At 39.8% G+C, this 20460-nt stretch overlaps 2 protein-coding genes across 3 annotated transcripts in view; one reads left to right on the plus strand and one right to left on the minus strand.

The window, feature by feature from the left end:
• The window catches only part of LOC307157281 (uncharacterized protein), a 198580-nt gene that overhangs the window by 30115 nt on the left and 148005 nt on the right, over nt 1-20460 (minus strand). The window lies entirely within an intron of this gene.
• Nucleotides 8276-16090, plus strand: LOC307157286 (uncharacterized protein). 2 transcript variants are annotated; one of them, XM_079869167.1, is made up of 4 exons: nt 8276-9093; nt 9528-9566; nt 10167-10323; nt 14089-16090. In XM_079869167.1, the coding sequence occupies exons 3-4, from the start codon at nt 10239-10241 to the stop codon at nt 15099-15101; spliced, it is 1098 nt and encodes a 365-aa protein (XP_079725293.1). In that variant the 5' UTR covers nt 8276-9093; nt 9528-9566; nt 10167-10238; the 3' UTR covers nt 15102-16090. The 2 variants fall into 2 exon arrangements, with proteins under 2 accessions (XP_079725293.1, XP_079725292.1); XM_079869166.1 differs by having other exon boundaries at nt 8276-9566.

Consider the following 20460-nt stretch of genomic DNA (forward strand, 5'->3'; position numbering starts at 1 on the left):
GGGTCAAGTGATAAGGGGTTTGATAACTTCCAGCTTTCATGGACTACAGCTTTTTTATGTTCTAATGAAAGTGAACAGTTAATATTGAGAAGAGATTCTGAGATTACTCTTTCAGTAACTTAGTGTATATTGGTTCTAGCATACAAGTTGTTGTTTTTTATCTTGGTGCTTTATTGTGGTTTTGATTTCTGCTGCTTTGTACCATTAAACAGGAGTTAATTATTTATTTTTTTCATTTTAGACCTGATGGTGCTGAAAGAGGAGAGTCAACAACTGAATGAAATTGAAGAGGAAAATCAATTTGAGAAACATCATGATTTAATGACTGGAGAGAAGCTTTTCACGTGCCGTCAGTGTGGAAAAAGTTTTAAACATAAAAAAACTCTTGATTACCACATGAGAATCCACACTGGAGAGAACCTGTTCACATGTGATCAGTGTGGAAAGAGCTTCACAGTAGAACTAAACTTTAGGGGTCACATGAACAGTCACACTGGAGAGAAACCGTTCACATGTAATCAGTGTGGAAAGAGTTTTGCTCATATCAGTAACCTCTGCGTTCACATGAGACTTCACACTGGAGAGAAGCCTTACACCTGCAAACCGTGTGGGAAGAGCTTCACACAAAAAGGAAATCTTAAGACTCACATGAAAAGTCACACAGGAGAAAAGCCTTTCATCTGCCAACAGTGTGGAAAGAGCTTCAGAACAGAACAAAACCTTAAGGGTCACATGAGAATCCACACTGGAGAGAGGCCGTTCAAATGTGGCAAGTGTAGAAAGCGGTTCACAACAGAACAAAACCTTAAGTGTCACATGAACAGTCACACTGGAGAGAAGCCGTTCACATGTCAACAGTGTGGAAAGAGCTTTACTTATAACACTAGCCTCTTCGTTCACATGAAACTTCACACTGGAGAGAAGCCTTTCACCTGCAAACTGTGTGGGTTGAGCTTCTCACAAAAAGGAAATCTTAAGACTCACATGAGAAAACACACAGGAGAAAAGCCTTTCATATGTTTTGAAAATGATTAACATGTAAAGAAACCAACATGAGGATTCTCACAAGGGTTTTATACGTCATCAGTGTGGACACTGAAAGAGTTTCACAGTTAAGGCGAGACACGGCAGGCAAAAAAATAGATTTTTCATGCAGTGTCAGTTTTGAGATTTTGGGCTAGTTTACTCCTTCAATATGTGTTCTTTCAACCTGCTATAAAGAAAACGTAATAAAATAAACATCTTAATGTATATTTTCAACATTTTGTTTACTTGCGGCAGTAAGTTTCTCCTGATTTTACCAGGAAGTTAGCATTCCAACGCGACGCGCCGAGCTCCGTCTGTTTACTTAAGTCTGTCATGACCGGCATCGTTGTAAAGCTCAGAGTCTCCTGCACAACGCCATGTAACCGAAATATGGGCATTTCCTTTCTATCAGTAACCAATCGTGAATGTCCAAAGGGGGATTTAAAGCTAATGACGAAATCTCATTGGCTACAGCTGGTTTCTGCTAACGTGATTTGCTCAGACGCATCACGTGGCGTACTCTGACACTTCTGTGTTTACCTCACCGCGGGACCTCCGAAAATGCCGGTAACACCGCAACTTTCAAGAAAAAAAAGCAGCAATTGCGCTTTGCAAGATGTGTGAAGGGAAAACAATCAGATGGATTAGCTGAAAAACCATCAGGAAGCAGTAAGCTGACCGTAAGCTGCCATTAGGAAACCGGGGGGGTTTCAATGACATTGAATTGCGCTGAATTGTAATGAATGTAATGAATTTGCTTGGGACAAATGAACAGTTTATCTCTAAAGCCATTAGCAATTCTTTGTAATTCTTTATAGCAATTCTTTATAAAAAAACTAACTAAAAAAAAAGCCTAACAGTTCACATCATTGCATTATTCTTAATAACCATAAACTGCTAAGCTGGGAAGATGTCATCAAATATAAAAACATCTGTCTGGTCTACAAAATTTTGCATAATACCGCTCCTGCTCCTTTTAATTCATTTGTAATCCGACGTAATAATAGCAGTCAGATCACCAGAAGCACCATATGAGGTGACCTGCTAATTCCATTCAGGAAAAGCAATTTTCTGTTGCAATTGCTGTTACAGCAATACAAAACTGGAACTCACTGCCCACTATAATCAAAGACATACATACGTATTCCACCTTTACTACACACCTTAAAAACTGGCTGTCCGACAATTATAACTGCACACATTAATCTGACAGTTGTGATGTGTATTTGATGTGACATGGTCATTGGTCATGCTGCTGCCATTTGATTTTTGCTGCCTGCTTCAATGTTAGGTCTTGTATGTGTTATTATCTTGTATGTCGCCTTGTACTGTTTTAATGCATGAACTGCTTATATGCCCTTGCAATTTCTGCTTGTTTGTTTGTGCTTGTCTCAATTGTGTGCCACACGTTTGTATGTCTTATTCCATCTTGCTTATCCCTGCTGTAAATATAATTGTATTGTTTTTTATTTTGATGTATGCCTTTTAACAACTGGCTGGGGACTGAGAGGCTAAAGCTGCTCTTTTTATTAAAAGGGATTGTCCACGTTATTATAAATTAATAAACTTAAACTTAAACTTAAACTTGAATCAGATCTGTTTATTAACATTGATCCAGTGGATTTTGTAGCAGTCCGGGGGGGTTTCAATGACATTGAATTGCGCTGAATTGTAATGAATGTAATGAATCAGATCTGTTTATTAACATTGATCCAGTGGATTTTGCTACAAAAGTGGATTCTGCTACAAAAGTGGATTTTGTAGCAGTCTGCTTCTAGAGTGCAGTAATTGCAAAGGAGAGAGTGGGTATAGGCGAAGCGTCTACACATCCACACGGCTACAAAGCGAGGCATGGTGCTTTTGCCCATGAGTTAGGGATGGGATTAGAGGTCTGCTACCCGACCCGAGCCCGACGGGTCCCAAAATGTGTGCGGTTCGGGTTTGTAACTAAGAAAAACGAAATAGGCTATATATAGTTTGCGTGCCGTGTGCTTTGCCTGCTTGCTGTGTTGTGGTGACCGGCACGCGCGAGAGAGAAAGTACATGCGTGCGCAGATGTGCAATGTGCATAGGCTACACAGACTGTCGATGCCATTCTCTTCCTTCATAACTCATACTGAGAAGGATATATTTGTGTAAATAGCTCTGAAAGCGGCACTACAATTAAAACTTTCACAGAGATCTCAAACAGGCATTTAAAACACCAAATATTAAGAATTGGCATATCGAGCAAAATAATATGATTGATCGAAAATTGTATCTCTCCCCTCACATGCTCACCGGCAAGACGCACCGACATTAAATTTCTCTGTAGGCTAATAGGCCTATGTGTTGTAACCCAGTCATTAAAAAACTATTTAGTTTCGTATTCATGTTTAAATAAAATAATATATTTTTTTTTAAATTTCATGTTGATTATATGAAAAGTGAAAAGCATGAATAAGATAAGATGATCCCGAAAATATCGGGAGACAAATGGAGTGGGCAGACATGATTTTGACCACTTCATTAAGTTTTTTTTTGTAGAAAGCTTGTCTTTTAAAGTGAATTTCGTTTTGTATTAATTGTATCTTAATTTCTAATCAATGTTTCATCAACCAATTTCTTGAATTTAATAAATAAGAGGTTAAATAGGCTATAGCAGGCAATATAATCAGGAGTCGCCGGCGCGTAAACTGGAGCTGGTCCGAAACACAGCGTAGGCACCAGGCCAGGAAGCAGACAGACTGGCTTAACCGGCCGTCTGCTAGCGGCCTCGTGTCACCCAGGTCAGATAAATCCCATCACATAGAGCCTCTTTCACCTAGCTATCATCATATAGAGACTGTGTCTGTTCCCTGAATTTGGAAATCCAAAAAACGTTTAAACCCATCTAAGGTTAAAAATTTAATTGATGTTCAACAAATAAAAAACAGCTATAATACAGATGAGCAAATGCTAAAGCTTGGGTTGCTGAATATTCGATCGCTTACTTCAAAAGCACTCATTAATGATATGATTTCAGATAATAACCTAGATGTGCTGTGTTTGACAGAAACCTGGCTAAAACCAAACGATTACATTACTTTAAATGAGTCCACCCCGCAAGATTACTGTTATAAACATGAACCTCGTCTTAAATGCAAAGGGGGTGGTGTTGCTGTAATTTATAGTAATATTTTCAAAACCACTAAGAAATCAAGTTTTAAATATAATTCTTTTGAAGTGTTAGTGCTTAATGTAAAAATACATAGTATAAATTATAAATCACGTTTGAGATTTGTGCTAGCTACTGTATACAGGTCACCAGGGCACCATAAAGATTTTATCAAAGAATTTGCGGACTTTCTATCAGAGTTAGTATTGGCTGCAGATAAAGTACTAATTGTTGGTGATTTTAATATACACATCGATAATGAAAAAGATGCATTGTTGGCATTTAAAGAGATTGTAAACTCAATTGGAGTTAGACAACACATGTCAGGACCTACTCATCGTCGTAATCATACTGTAGATCTAATATTATCACACGGAATAGATGTGGATGCCGTTGAAATTCTGCAGCAGAGCGATGACATCTCAGATCATTATCTAGTCTCGTGTAAATTACATTTAGCCAAGGCGGCAAAGCCGACTCCGTGTTTCAAATATGTTAGACCTATCACTTCTGCCACTAAAGATTGCTTTATCAATAATCTTCCTGATCAGTTTCATCATCTCAGCATCCCAGATAGCTTAGAAGAACTAGATATTACAACAGAAACTTTTAACTCTCTCTTTTCCAGCACTTTAGACACAGTTGGTCCTTTGCACTTAAAGAAGATTAAAGAAAATAATCCAACGCCGTGGTACAACAAGCACACTCGGGCCCTTAAGAGAGCAGCCAGAAAAATGGAGCGCAACTGGAATAAAACAAAACTAGAGGCATTTCGGATTTCATAGAAAGAGAGCTCGATTGCATACGGAGAGGCTTTAAAAGCTGCTAGATCTGCTTATTTTTCAACCCTATTAGAAGAAAATAAACATAATCCTAGGTATTTATTTGAAACAGTGGCTAAACTAACAAAAAAGAAAGCTTCAAACACAGAAGTTTCCAAACAGCACAGCAGTAATGACTTTATGAACTTCTTCACTTATAAGATTGATAATATCAAGGACAAAATTATAACTATGCAACCGTCTACTACAGTATCACATCAGGCAGTGCATTGTAGTCTCCCTGAGGAAAAATTTGATTCATTCGTTGCTATAGGAGAGGAAGAATTTACTAAACTCGTTAAATCATCTAAATCGACAACATGTATGTTAGACCCTATACCGACTAAGCTACTGAAAGAGATGCTTCCAGAGGTCATAGATCCTCTTCTTAATATCATTAATTCATCTTTGTCTCTAGGATACGTACCAAAAAACTTTAAGCTGGCTATGATTAAACCGCTTGTTAAAAAAACGCAACTTGATCCTACAGAATTAGTCAATTACAGGCCGATCTCGAATCTACCTTTTCTGTCAAAGATACTAGAAAAGGCAGTGTCCTCACAACTGTGTTCCTTTTTAGAAAGAAATGATATCTGCGAGGATTTCCAGTCCGGATTTAGACCGTACCATAGTACTGAGACTGCTCTCGTTAGAGTCACAAATGATTTGCTCTTATCATCCGATCGTGGTTGTATCTCTCTATTAGTGTTACTAGATCTTAGTGCTGCGTTTGACACCATTGACCACAACATTCTTTTAAATAACTACAAAACTATGTTGGCATTAGTGGAATTGCACTAGCATGGTTTAAATCATACTTATCTGACTGTTATCAATTTGTAGCAGTAAATGAAGAGATGTCTCATCGATCACAAGTTTAGTATGGTGTACCACAAGGCTCAGTACTAGGACCGCTGCTGTTCACTCTGTACATGCTACCCTTAGGAGATATCATTAGGAAACATGGCATTAGGCAAGGCAAGGCAAGGCAAGTTTATTTATATAGCACATTTCATACACAGTGGCAATTCAAAGTGCTTTACATAGAAGAAATTAAAATAATAAAAAGAAAGAAGAATAATTAAAACAGTTTAGAAAAATAAAAATACAGTACAGTGCAAACAGTCGGACGAACATTGGCACAGTGCTCATTCAGTAAATGCATAATTAAACAGATGTGTTTTGAGTCTGGATTTGAATGTGACTACTGTAGGAGCACATCTGATCTCCTCTGGAAGCTGGTTCCAGCTGCGGCTGGCATAATAGCTAAAAGCGGACTCGCCATGCTTAGAGTGAACCCTTGGTATTTCTAGCTGATATGATCCTAGTGATCTGAGTGATCTGTTGGGTTTATATTCAGTGAGCATATCTGCAATATATTGAGGTCCTAGGCCATTGAATGATTTATATACCAGTAATAATACTTTAAAATCAATCCTAAATTTAACTGGGAGCCAGTGTAAAGACCTGAGGACTGGTGTGATATGTTCATATTTTCTGGTTTAGCTTTCACTGTTATGCCGTGAAAGCATTAGCTTTCACTGTTATGCCGACGATACTCAGCTCTATATTTCTTCAAAACCTAACGAAACTTACCAATTCACTAAATTAACAGAATGCATAGCGGATATAAAAAATTGGATGACTCGTAATTTCCTACTTCTAAATTCTGAAAAAACAGAGATTCTAATTATTGGACAAAAAACTTCCTCACGTAATAACCTAGAATACTGTCTAACACTTGATGGCTGCTCTGTTAAGTCTTCGTCGTCGGTTAGGAACCTGGGTGTGCTCTTTGATACCAATCTTTCATTTGAAAGTCACGTGTCTAGTATCTGTAAAACCGCATTTTTCCATCTTAAAAATATATCTAAATTATGTAATATGCTCTCATTGACAATTGCGGAACAATTAGTTCATGCGTTCATGACCTCAAGGCTAGATTATTGTAATGCTCTACTGGGTGTTTGCCCTGCATGCTTAATAAACAAACTACAGCTGGTTCAAAACGCAGCAGCTCGAGTTCTTACTAGAACCAGGAAGTATGACCATATTAGCCTGGTTCTGTCAAAACTGCACGGGCTCCTATTAAACATCGCATCAATTTTAAAATATTGCTGATTACTTACAAAGCACTAAATGGTTTAGCTCCGCAGTACTTGAGCGAGCTCTTAACGCATTATAGTCCGTCTATTGCGATCTCAAAATTCCGGCCAGTTGATAATACCTAGAATATCAAAATCGACTGCTGGCGGGAGATCCTTCTCCTATTTAGCACCAAAACTTTGGAACAATCTTCCTAACATTGTCCGGGAAGCAGACACACTCTGTCAGTTCAAAGCTAGATTAAAGACACATCTCTTTGACATAGCTTTCACATAATACATTATAGACTTCTATAATTCAGTGTTAGGCTGCATAGATTAGGTCAGCCGGAACCGGGAACACTTCCCATAAATCCTGATGTGCTTGTTACATCATGAGAAGAATGGCATCTACGCTAATTTTAGTGTTTTTGTTTATCCCGAGGTTTTCCCGCAGCCTGCCGGATCAAGGTCGTATCCAGATCTGACGAAGGCCCTTCGCCTGGACCCGATGACAACGCAGTGCTGAAGTGCCAACTAGTCTCTCCCCTGTGAAGGATCCCTTTCCCACTCTACAGATAAAGTGTCGTCGGGAAAACTCAATTTCCGTATATCTACTCCGAATTGATAAAATAAAATTAAATTCTGAATCAAAACTATAAGGAAACACCAGTAATTTGTTTAGGCTTGGTTTGTAGGGAATTCCAAACCTGCGCACATATATTCAAACGCACATAACTATAGAACCAATTATTAATGCGCATGTGAACGCCATCAGCCTTTCTCACAGGTTCGCGTTTAAAGTTTGTGTAGAGAGAATGGTGTCGTCTTAGCGGCCCCTAATTTAATAACAAATGATCGTTGCGACGGAAGCAAATCAATCAAAACTAACTTTATCTGGAAAATAACTTTATTAAAGAACCGCTATAAAGCCAACACAATCTTACCTTAAATTATACGTTTATCTCTGTAAAGCTGCTTTGAGACAATCTACATTGTGAATAGCGCTATATAAATGAAGATGACTTGACTTGACTTGACTATAAGCTACTTGCCTCACAGACTTGAGACATATATATATATATATATATATATATATATATATATATATATATATATATATATATATATATATATATATATATATAGAAAGCATGAAATGTGTACTTTTAAACAAAACAATTAAAAACGAAAGAAAACAGACTGTTCTCACGTAATGTAGCCTAATGAAATGTGAATTTCTCTCTGGCGCGTTCACTACTGCGAAGATTGCGAATCAGCATCGTCAGCAATCAGCAACTTAATCTTTGACACAGAAAACACTTGTTTATTAATAAACAATTGAAATGTCTCCTTGATATATTTGACATAGCCTACTAATAATCATTAGGCTACTTTTACCAGTTCTGACAGCTTTTAGGCCCATTATTGGCAGCGCACCCTTAGCCTACATGTTACATGAACACGTCACCACCGCTATAATATTATTCTTCGGTGTTCAATTTATACAGGTTTTCTAATTGTTATTTTATATATATATATATTGGCACAAAGTTCGGGAAAACTGTCAGTGAAGTCCCGATATGCGAATTTGTTTAAATTCATACCGACGTAATCACCATGACCAAAATTGAAGGCTTCTTCTTTTTTTTTTACATTGAATCTCGAAAAAAAAAAAAACAGACCGACCTTTTTTTCTTTTTTTTTTTTTCTGTTATGGCAAACCAAAATATTTTTAAGGATGGCCTTACCGTTTCAAGCAATCATTAAATAGGCTACAACATATTGCAAAAATGGTAGGCTAGGTAGGCTGGTGTGAGAAACAGAGTGGACCTCGGGTTTAACATGTAAATGTAATTGTCGGGTCGGGTTAAATGATTGCAGGTACGGGCTGGGTTCGGGCTTCAGTTTAAAGCCCGTGCAGACCTCTAGATGGGATATGCTGCACTGAGGAAGGTCAGCAAGGTGTTGGGGATCCCTTCCCTTCACCTGAAAACATACCAGAGGCATGACAAGAGAGTGACAGGTAGGCTTTGTAAACAGGGATGGGACAGGGATGTTGATTTTGGAGGTCTAATGACCTGTGACATTTATCATAGTGTTGTTGTAACAGTGAACAGGGTGGATATATTGTGGACAGGGTAGCGGGTGAACACTGAGTGAATTTTAACCGGGAGCGGGTGGATATTTATATAATGATAAGGATTCTGTTTTAGTTCAATTAAATAGTTGAGCACTCTGCAACCAAAAACCTAGTTTTTAAATACAAACGTTTTCCCAATCCTTTATAATATGAAGATCAAGATACTTGACTTTATTCATGATTGATAATATCACAAATCAGCAATTTATTCTTTGAATGAATCCTTTATCTTATCATTTGAATGTCTTTTCTGTATGTGAATTTCTATTTAATATTAACGGGACTTTTATTTTGGTGGGGCGACATGATGTCATAAGGCTGTGCCGCTCCTGCATCTGTGATTCTGCAGAAGAAAGGTTTGTGCTTTTAATCATCTAAAGTGTTTAAATCAATACAACCCGTCAGTAAAATTATATAGAGAACTTTGAAATGAATTATTTTTAATGTAAAATTATAATGTATCTAATAAAATTAATGAACCGTTTTTTTTTTATTAGTGAAGCACATCCACAAATGAGTAAAAGTAAAAGTTCCTAAGATCCCTATATTGTGAATCAAGTTCATCATAAACACGCTGTTTGCTCTCTGGCAAGTTATGATAGAGAAAGAGATTTTCAAAACCATTTGAGATTCAGTTGAATCAAATAATGTAGAGTTTGGTTAATGTAATAAGTTTGGAAGCACTTGATTCACAGCATGTAAATGCAAAAAGTACAACAAACCATGGCATGACAACTTCTACAAATCAACTCACAATGTTTTCATGACAGTGTAATAAATTAAATATAGTCTACAATCAATACATAAATGTCAATTATAAATGCCTAAATATGAATTGCCTGTATATTCTCTGTTCCTTTAATTTGTAGTGCTAGTTTTGAGTAGAAATGTCAAATCTGTGTGTTTTTAAATCTGAAAGTGTTTTTCTTTCTGTTAACTATTCTCCTCTTAAACAGGACAGAGTGTCCAAACACACAGCAAAACTCCTGGTGAAGCGACTGAGATCCACGTGACACACTATTATAAAGATGGCCTTTATTAAAGAGGAGAGTAAAGACGTGAAGATTGGAGAAACATTCAGAGTCCAACATGATGATACTGAGACACAAACAGGTTAGTTTCATTCTCAAAGTTGAACTCAGTCATTTCATCCTCAGTGAAATGTCCAGCTCTACAGAAATAAATGATATTTTTGAAGAGTGTCCTAATTAAAGTGGTTTTATTTGACATGGAGCCGGTCGCCTCATGTGGACAGACATGTTGAGATCACATGACCAGACACATACTAACACTGCCTTCAACCTGAGAAGATCCGACTTCGTTCATTATTATGACACAAGTAAAAGTAATAGAGATGTAGCCTAAGCAACTATTGTGTGTTAAACCCAATAAATTCTACATAATTGAAACCATTCATTTCTATCACTTACGTATGCAGTGGTATGTTACAGACACATTTATTTATCATAAATAATGTTTTATTGCAAAGCACATGGAAGCTAACCATATTCAATATTCAGAGCCTCATAAAATTCAGAGGGAGAAAAACACGTTTGTTTTATGTTGTTTAGTAGGTGAAACGATAAGTTTATTATGAAGAACGACATGACAGCCAGTTATAACTTTTGATAACTTTATTGTCCTGAACACCAGTACAGTAACAAGTCAAGTCAGCTTTATTTATATAGTACTTTATACAACATAAATTGTTTCAAAGCAGCTTCACCTTAACCCTTGGGAGTCTGAAGGGGGGCGCACACCGGATGAGAAGCGCAGGCTGAACATTGAAGGTTGACATGTTCATGTTTGTTCGTCTGGTGTCGATTACCGGATGAGAAGCGCAGGGTCGCGTCTAGGACAACTTGAGGTATCGGACACCGGACTTTCTCAGTTTATGCAGTGCAGCAGGATTTTGAACAAGGTCGAAAGGTAGCGGGGCGCTTCGGACAGACGCAGAATAGCCGGTGTGTGAACACTCATAGAAAATAATGTGTTCTAATTTGAAAGACTGTACATCCAGCTAGATTCATCATCAATCACCCCATCAAGGTCGGTCAGAAATCTTGGAGTAACGTTTGACGACCAGCTGACTTTCACAGATCACATTTCAAAGACAACCCGATCATGCAGGTTTGCACTGCACAACATCAGGAAGATCAGGCCTTTCCTTACTGAGCATGCAACACAACTTCTCGTCCAGGCCCTGGTCATTTCTAGGGTTGACTACTGCAATGCTCTTCTGGCTGGACTTCCATCATGTGCAACCAAACCTCTACAGATGATCCAGAACGCTGCAGCTCATCTTGTCTTCAACGTGCCCAAGAGGGTCCACGTCACTCCTCTGTTCATCTCTCTGCACTGGCTACCTCTCGCTGCTCGCAACAAGTTCAAGGCATTGACGCTTGCTTACAGATCCATCACAGGCTCAGCTCCCTCCTACTTTCACTCATTCCTACGAGCCTACATCCCTACCAGAAGCCTACGATCGGCCAACGAGCGACGTCTCGTGGTTCCATCACAGAAAGCCACAAAATCACTTTCCAGAACATTCTCATTCACAGTTCCATGCTGGTGGAACGCTCTCCCCTCCCTCATCCAGAATGCAGAATCCCTGACAACATTCAAAAGACAACTGAAAACCCATCCCTTCCATGAGCACTTAACCTCTTAAAAAAAACAAAAAAAACAGTATTTCACAGTCTGAATAGCATTGAAGGTTGACGTGTTTGTTCGTCTGGTGTCGATTATACTGTACATCAGGCTCAATGATGACTCCACTACAGGACCTTGGACGATTGAGAGTGCTGCTTTCACCACTTGGTTGAGGGCTGGATACCTCCCTGTTTTCATCACCACTCCCCCACATTTCTCCCTGCTTGTAAGTGGCCAGACCGGGATCCACATTGTACTTGATGGATGTACATCACCTCAGTAGACCTCAGGTGTTCCTCCACACCCTTCTCCAGATCTTCATGGTAGTAGCTCACCAGCAGTCTTGTTGCTGTTACTGGTGGGCTCATCGAAGTTACTAGAAAATGATCTCTTCCTCAGGTTGTTAAACATTCTCTCTGAAAAGGTCGTTCACAAGCCAAAGATAATCTTGTATGTTGCAGTTGTGTGTGATTAATTAAATTAATTCCCTATTATCACTGTAAAGCTGCTTTGAAACAGTCTGTATTGTTAAAAGCGCTATATAAATGAAGGTTTTATATACCATACCATACCATCTTCTTCCGCTTATTCGGGGCCGGGTCGCGGGGGCAGCATTCTAAGCAGAGATGCCCAGACTCCCCTCTCCCTAGACACTTCCTCCAGCTCTTCCGGGGGGACACCGAGGCGTTCCCAGGCCAGCTGGGAGAATTTGTCAACAGAAGGCATCACATTCCTCTTTAAAATGGTTTGGTATTTCTGGGAATCCATGATGCCAAGTATACGATCAATATTGCCAGTTCCTGCCGCAGAAAAACAGCCCGACGTCATCAGTGACCCACCTCCATGCTTGACCGTGGGGATGATAGTCCTCTGGTCATAAGCCTGGCCTTTCGCATGCCAGACATACCACTGGTCCAACCAGTTCCAGTTTGGTTTGGTCAGTCCATAGAACTGTCTCCCAAAACTCTGTAGTCTAATCCAAATTCCTCCTGGCATATTTTAGTCGACTTCACAGCTGAAGCAAATGAAGGATCATTATAGAGTTCCCAAAGGCTTAATTATGTTTCATCTCCACTTTAGGCCATAAAAACTTTCAGAAAGCTTTAAAAACAACAATATTATATATGGGTTGAATAATTGTGACATGGCTATCTTAGCAAGATATCCTGTTTCACACAAATACTACATTACGCATTTTCTGTGTTGATTTTATTTATCACTCAACTCATCAAGAAGCCATCCAATGCAGAATCTTGCTCTTTGAAAAAAACTTTAATTGATAAATCCTTAAAATATTTAGGTGGTTTTCTGAACCACTGTATATATGGAAAAATTGCAGTTTCTTGTTGAGTAAAATGAACATCTTTGATTATATGGTTTCCATTGCATGCTTGGTCTTAAATGTCATTTAAGGTGGTATTAAAAAGGTCTTAAAAAGTCTTACATTATATGTTTATATCTCTAGACACCCAGATAACGGTACATTTGCTAAGATCTAACACCTTAGTCATCCCATCATTTATATGATTATCATTAATATAACCGGACAAAACTTCACTACTCTAAGTTAGCAGTGTAAAACGTAAGAGTATTATTGTAAAAGTATTGTTGTCATAACAGTGAATGACAATGTCCCTTAGGGGAAGCATAAACAATGAGAAAAGCAGAGGACCTAATACTGAGCCTTGTGGCACGCCATACTTGGTTTGATGAGACATCTTTTAATATACAAGTAGTAGAAATCTGACAGGTTGGACCTAAACCATGTTAATTCTTGTCCACGTGCCAACATAATTATCAATCTATCAGAGAACGTTGTGGTCTCTGTTGTCAAAAGATCTAATTAACTGTAGTATCTTTAGTTTCTGTGCTACGATGGGGCTTAAATTCTGACTGAAATATTGTTTTTCTGCAAAACTGAGCATAGTTGAGAGGACAATATTTTATTCTAACATTTTGGGATTGATCTATAGTAAACCAATTATTCTGGGTCAAGTGATAAGGGGTTTGATAAATTGGACTACATCTTTTTTATGTTCTAAAGAAAGTGAAGAGTTAATATTGAGAAGAGATTGTGAGATTACTCTTTCAGTAGCTTAGTGTATATCGGATCTAGCATACAAGTTGTTGGTTTTTATCTTGGTGCTTTATTGTGGTTTTTATTTCTGTTGCTTTGTGCCATTAAACGGGAGTTAATTATAAAAAAAAAATTTTTTTTCATTTTAGAACTGATGGTGCTGAAAGAGGAGAGTCAACAACTGAATGAAATTGAAGAGGGAAATCAATTTGAGAAACATCGTGATTTAATGACTGGAGAGAAGCTTTTCACGTGCCGTCAGTGCGGAAAGAGTTTTAAACATAAAAAAACTCTTGATTACCACATGAGAATTCACACCGGAGAGAGCCTGTTCACATGTGATCAGTGTGGAAAGAGCTTCACAGTAGAACTAAACTTTAGGTGTCACATGAACAGTCACACTGGAGAGAAACCGTTCACATGTAATCAGTGTGGAAAGAGTTTCGCTCATATCAGTAACCTCTGCGTTCACATGAGACTTCACACTGGAGAGAAGCCTTACACATGCCAACAGTGTGGGAAGAGCTTCACACAAAAAGGAAATCTTAAGACTCACATGAAAAATCACACAGAAGAAAAGCCTTTCATCTGCCTACAGTGTGGAAAGAGTTTCACAACAGAACAAAGCCTTTGGTGTCACATGGAAAGTCACACTGGAAAGAAACCATTCACATGTCATCAGTGTGGAAAGAGTTTTGCTCATATCGGTAGCCTCAGCATTCACATGAGACTTCACACTGGAGTGAAGCCTTACGCATGCCAACAGTGTGGGAAGAGTTTCTATCAAAAAGCAAACCTTGAAAAACACATGAGAGTTCATACTAGAGAAAAGCCTTTCACCTGCCAACAGTGTGGGAAGAGTTTCACGCTAAAACAAAATCTTACAGTCCACATGAGAATCCACACTGGAGAGAGGCCGTTCAAATGTGGCAAGTGTAGAAAGAGGTTCACAACAGAACAAAACCTTAAGTGTCACATGAACAGTCACACTGGAAAGAAGCCGTTCACATGTCGTCAGTGTGGAAAGAGTTTCACTTATAACACTAGCCTCTTCGTTCACATGAAACTTCACACTGGAGAGAAGCCTTTCACCTGCAAACTGTGTGGGAAGAGCTTCTCACAAAAAGGAAATCTTAAGACTCACATGAGAAAACACACATGAGGGAAGCCATTCATATGTTTTGAAAATGATTAACATGTAAAGAGACCAACATGAGGATTCTCACAAGGGTTTCATACGTCATCAGTGTGGAAAGAGTTTCACAGTTAAAGTAAACCTTTAATCTTGCATCAGAAAATGTGTATCTGTGTGACATTAAGGCAACTTTGACACCGCAGCTGAATATGACCACTTCGTGATAACTCCAGTATCCACACCTGACCTCTTATTATGGTTTCAAATATTGAGCGGTTGCGGTAGACGCCCTCTAATTTCAATCATATGTAGGCGGTACTCCTTTTCATATATTGATACCTTAGAATCAAAATATTAGTTAAGCTTCTATCTTGCTGTGAAAATGCCACAATGTATCTGTAAAATTACAAACTGATTGAAATAATGAGTGTTAAACTGGATTATATATCCAGATCCGGTTCAAGATCATCTTTTCCACTGACTCGGTTCCTGGCTTGTGTCCAGTTTTTCAAGAAAAGCCATGACCAAAATTAACGTTAGAGATTTCTTTATAGCCACTGAAGACTCAAATCTCATCATTTAATATTGTTTTTAGTATTATTATTACTTTTGATTAATATTCATAATCAGTAGTATTATGTATCTGTTTTATTCTTTTTATATACATTCATAATCATTTGTAATCATTGTATTTTGTGAAGATGTGGGAGAGACTTTGGGAGACTTTGAGTGTGTGCTGGAGAGACTGAAATGTATATGCAGTGTTTTCCACAAGCATAGCATAAGGATATACATTCCAACGTTAATGGAAACCATATGTTCCTCTGGTAATATATGTGTTCCTATGGTGATGTAGTTCTTTCCCCTTGGTTAGCGGTATAAAGATTGAGCTCTTTTGTCCAAAATCAGGAAGAGATGGAAAGGCTGCTGAATGAAGACATCTGTTTGGTCCATTGTCTCTTCGTCCTATGTCTTATATAAAATAAATAAACACGAGAGATCTCTTGGCAAAATCACTGGTGTCTGTTTCCTTGAAATCAACCAACAGGGGAAAGCAAGATTTTTAAATCTACACCACCATTTCAATACTGTGTGTAATGCAGATCACATCACCGAACGTGTTATTGATTGATGATGTAAAACTCTGGACAAGTTTTCTTGTGTGCGTCTGTTTTTAAAGTGTACAGTCTGTGTTCAAAAGGCTACTCTGTTATTGACCAATCGCACCCTTCAACGTCATCACCGATCACGTGCCAAGAAGGAAAAGCAGGTGCACCGAGCAGATGCAATGAACGTATGCTGTTCCAAGATGACTCCACTTTATCGCACGTTTGTTGGCAGCATCTGAATATTACTGATGTAATATAGTGTGCGTGAATAGAAAGTAAGTGTATTTTGTCAGTTTTTCCTCAGAATGCGCCGATCGTTCATGCCGCGATTCAGATGTATCTAGCGCCATTGCGCCATAGGAATCTGTGTTATCTAAGTAATACTGACGTTATGTTATCCCTTTATCAATATCCATAATAGCTACTGCAAGTAATACACGCAATTTACAGTAAGAGATGATAATGTGTTGGATTATTTTGTGATTTATCAGTACATGTAATTATTGATCTAAATATGTTCAGTCACCATAAATGCGCTAAGGGCGCCATCTAGCGGACTCATACAGAATGGCTGTTCTATTTGTTTTTCCTATTACGTTATTAAGGGCTCAATGTTATTGTTATTCATACCTGTAATGATCATTGCCTTATAATCATATTACTTACAAATGTTAAAGTAAATTTATGTAAGTCACTCATTTAAGTTTATTTCTGTATTCTGTTCCAGAACCACACCTGTTAAATTATCATCAGTAAACACTTTCAAAGAGATTTGGAGTCTGCAGAGTGAATTCACTACATTTGATGTCATTACACAGTTCTGACCGTCTGTCTGCAGGGGTTCGAAATAACCCGAATTAGCATAAACTTAAACCTCAATTACAAATGGTCCTTCGAGCCGGATTCGAATTACTGCAGAAGAATGACATTCCGTCCAGAGCCTCCTGTTGTCCGTCCCAGACGACACCTAAAGCCACCTGCATACTTGGCAGACTATCAAGTACAAAGACCTGGACCTGAGAGAAGATCACTGCAACCTGCATATTCCAATGAAGATGAAGATGATGCTGAACTTGCGTCACTGTCTGCAGAACGTGAGTCTCGTGTCTCCACCCCAATAAGTCAACATTCACACTTCAGTGACCTGGTGATACAAGATGAATGGCAAGATACACTGGGAGACTCACACAGAGAGAATGAAGAGCTGCAGAACAGACAGCCTACATGGAAGGAGATGCAAAGAGAGAATGATGAGCTTCGTAGCTGCGTGCAACACCTGCCAGAGATTTTATCTGCATTACAGGGACTGAAAGCGGAGAATGCCATCATGAAACGGGAGATCCAGCAGCTAGCCACAAACATGACCACCTCATGTAAAACAGTGCCCCCATCGCCAGCTCCCCGTTTCCATGTGCCAGAAACAAGCCGCAGCCAGCCAGTACTCACCACGCACATCAGAGATTCCCATGAACATCCTTCTGCACAGATCAGACAGATAACTGAGCAGATGATGGACTGCACTCTTTCACCTGTACAAGTTAACCAGCCTCAAGCAACATCCATCTACCGTATGCCTACTCATAGTCTCGGTAAGCATTCATATGCTCATCCATATCAGTATGCTGAACCCATCCACTATGATGAAAAGGCTTCTAGAGACAACTATCATCCTCACATGGGTGTCAGGGAGTCATATCCTACACAGCGATCTGAACATATACAACCAACTGCAGCGCCATGTTTCCAAGAGAAGACCTACAGGGGACCCAAGCCTTCGATACCTACTTTGACAACATCGAATCCTAGAGAGTTTTCAAGGTTGCGCATGGCATTAGAAAACCTCCTCCCCGTTGACGCCACCGAACGGTTCAAATATCAGATCCTTACAGATCATTTGCAGTTAGAGGAAGCGCTGCTAGTGGTGGATTCTTATGGCAACTCAGCACACCCATATACAGATACTTTGCAAGCCCTTATCAAGATGTACGGGCAGCCGCACAAGCTGGTTCTGCAGAACATCGCTCAAGTCATGGACGGCCCAAACATCAGAACTGGAGACGTGAAGGCTTTTAAGCTGTTTGCACTCCGTGTGCGGTCACTGGTGAGCATGTTAGAACAACTGGGGCCTGAGGGGACTGTTGAATTAGACTGTGGGTCGCATGTGTCAAGACTTCAATGCAAACTCCCTCATGAGCTGAGGACAAGCTTTAAGAGATACATACATCCATTACGAGTAACCATACCTACTCTCATTGATTTCTCTAACTGGTTAGAGTATGAGCTCCAAGTACAAGATGAGGGCTCCAGGATGTCTAGTCTCCCACCAGAATTCAGCAGTAAGAAAAGAGAGGGCCGCCATGACCCTAGACCTACTAGGAAACCAACCTCTATACTGCTGGGCACAGAGAAACCTATGAGTAAGAGTGAAGCTCGGGCACCTGCCTCAGAGGGAACATCTAAATTTTCCAGATTTAAAGGAAGATTACAAGCATATTGCCCCTACTGTGACAGTGTCAATCACTTTCTGAATGGATGTGCCAATTTCAAAGAGCTATCCAAGGAACAAAAGGAAAGCTGGATTCGTAAGAACAATCGATGCTGGTGCTGCGGACGTAGTCATCATGCCTCCAAATGCAACCTGAAAACCCCCTGTAAGACATGCAACAGGAAGCATCTGTTCATACTGCATGATGTAAATGAATGGTCTGTGGAGGATACAACGGAGAAAGACGCAAAAGAAAGCTCCTGCTTGGTTACCACCAACGACATCTTGTATGTAGATCGGCCCATCTACAGTCGCAAGGTTCTCCTCAAGGTGAGCAAAGTGGTTATCACCAATGGTGACAAATCAATTGAGGCGTATGCTGTGTTAGACGATGGGTCTGAGAGGACCATACTGCTCCATACAGCAGCACAGCAGTTAGATCTTAAGGGACAGCCTGAGGACCTTATACTACGAACAGTGAGGCAAGACCAACAGGTTCTTCATGGGGCGGCAGTCTCATTTACTGTGTCTCCAGTCACTAATCGACACAAAAAATTCCCTATTCAAGGTGCCTTCACAGCCGAAAGGCTTGGTCTTGCTGAGCAAACTTACCCTGTTGCATCTCTTCAGAAGAGGTACCGACATTTAGCGGGATTGCCGCTGCAGCAAATAGACAGAGTACAGCCTGTACTGTTAATTGGCTCAGACTGCCCACATCTAGTCACCCCCATTGAGCCTGTCCTACTAGGCCCGCCAGGTGGACCTGCTGCCGTTAGAACTCAGTTAGGCTGGACACTTCAAGGCCCTACACACAAAGTCAAACGTGGGCTCAACTCTCATCAGTGCCTCTTTACTGCTATCTCACCCAATTCTGAGTTGTTTGCTCTAGTAGAAAAGCTATGGCAGATGGATGTAATCCCTTATCAGAGTGAGAAATTAGTGACGCGATCAAAGCTTGATCAGGAGGCCATCAAACTCCTTCAAGAGAGAACAGTGAGAGTTAATGTGGATGGGGTCATGCGGTATGCTACGCCGCTCCTTCGAGTCCAAAACATGCCAACTTTGAACATGCCCAAAGAAGCTGTACTGCCGCAGCTAAGAAACATTGAGCGAAAGCTAATAAAGTACCCTGAACAAGCCCAGGCTTACAAAACCGAGGTTGAAAGGCTTAGGAATGCTGGCTATGTAGAGAAACTGCGACCATGTGAAGTAGATGGCACACAAGAATCATGGTACATTCCCCACCACATGATCCAACATAATGGTAAAAATCGTGTTGTTTACAACTGCTCATTTCAGTACAAGGGCCAGAATTTGAACGAGCTGCTGCTTCCAGGTCCCACTTTAAGCCCTACTCTGTTAGCGGTGTTACTTCGCTTCCGGGAACACTCCACAGCCATAAGCAGCGACATCCGAGGGATGTTTCATCAGGTGAGGCTGCTCCCTGAAGACAAATCATTACTTCGGTTTCTGTGAAGAGACATGGCATTAGAGCATGCACCAGATGTTTACCAGTGGCATGTGCTTCCGTTCGACACTACATGTAGCCCCTGTTGTACCACGTTTGCCCTGCAGAAACATGTGCTAGACCACAGTCAACCAGGTGACCAGGTGAGGGAAGTTATCGAGAAGTCATTTTATGTTGACAATTGCCTGTACAGTCTCACCGACAAAGATGCTGCCAAAGAACTTGTCGATCAGCTCTGTTCCCTACTAGCTGAAGGAGGCTTTGAATTGCGGCAGTGGGCCAGCAATTGTCCATCTGTGATTGCTCACCTGCCCCCCGAATCAA

Source organism: Squalius cephalus (genome assembly GCF_949319135.1).
Source record: "Squalius cephalus genome assembly, chromosome: 4".
NCBI classification, from domain to species: domain Eukaryota; kingdom Metazoa; phylum Chordata; class Actinopteri; order Cypriniformes; family Leuciscidae; genus Squalius; species Squalius cephalus.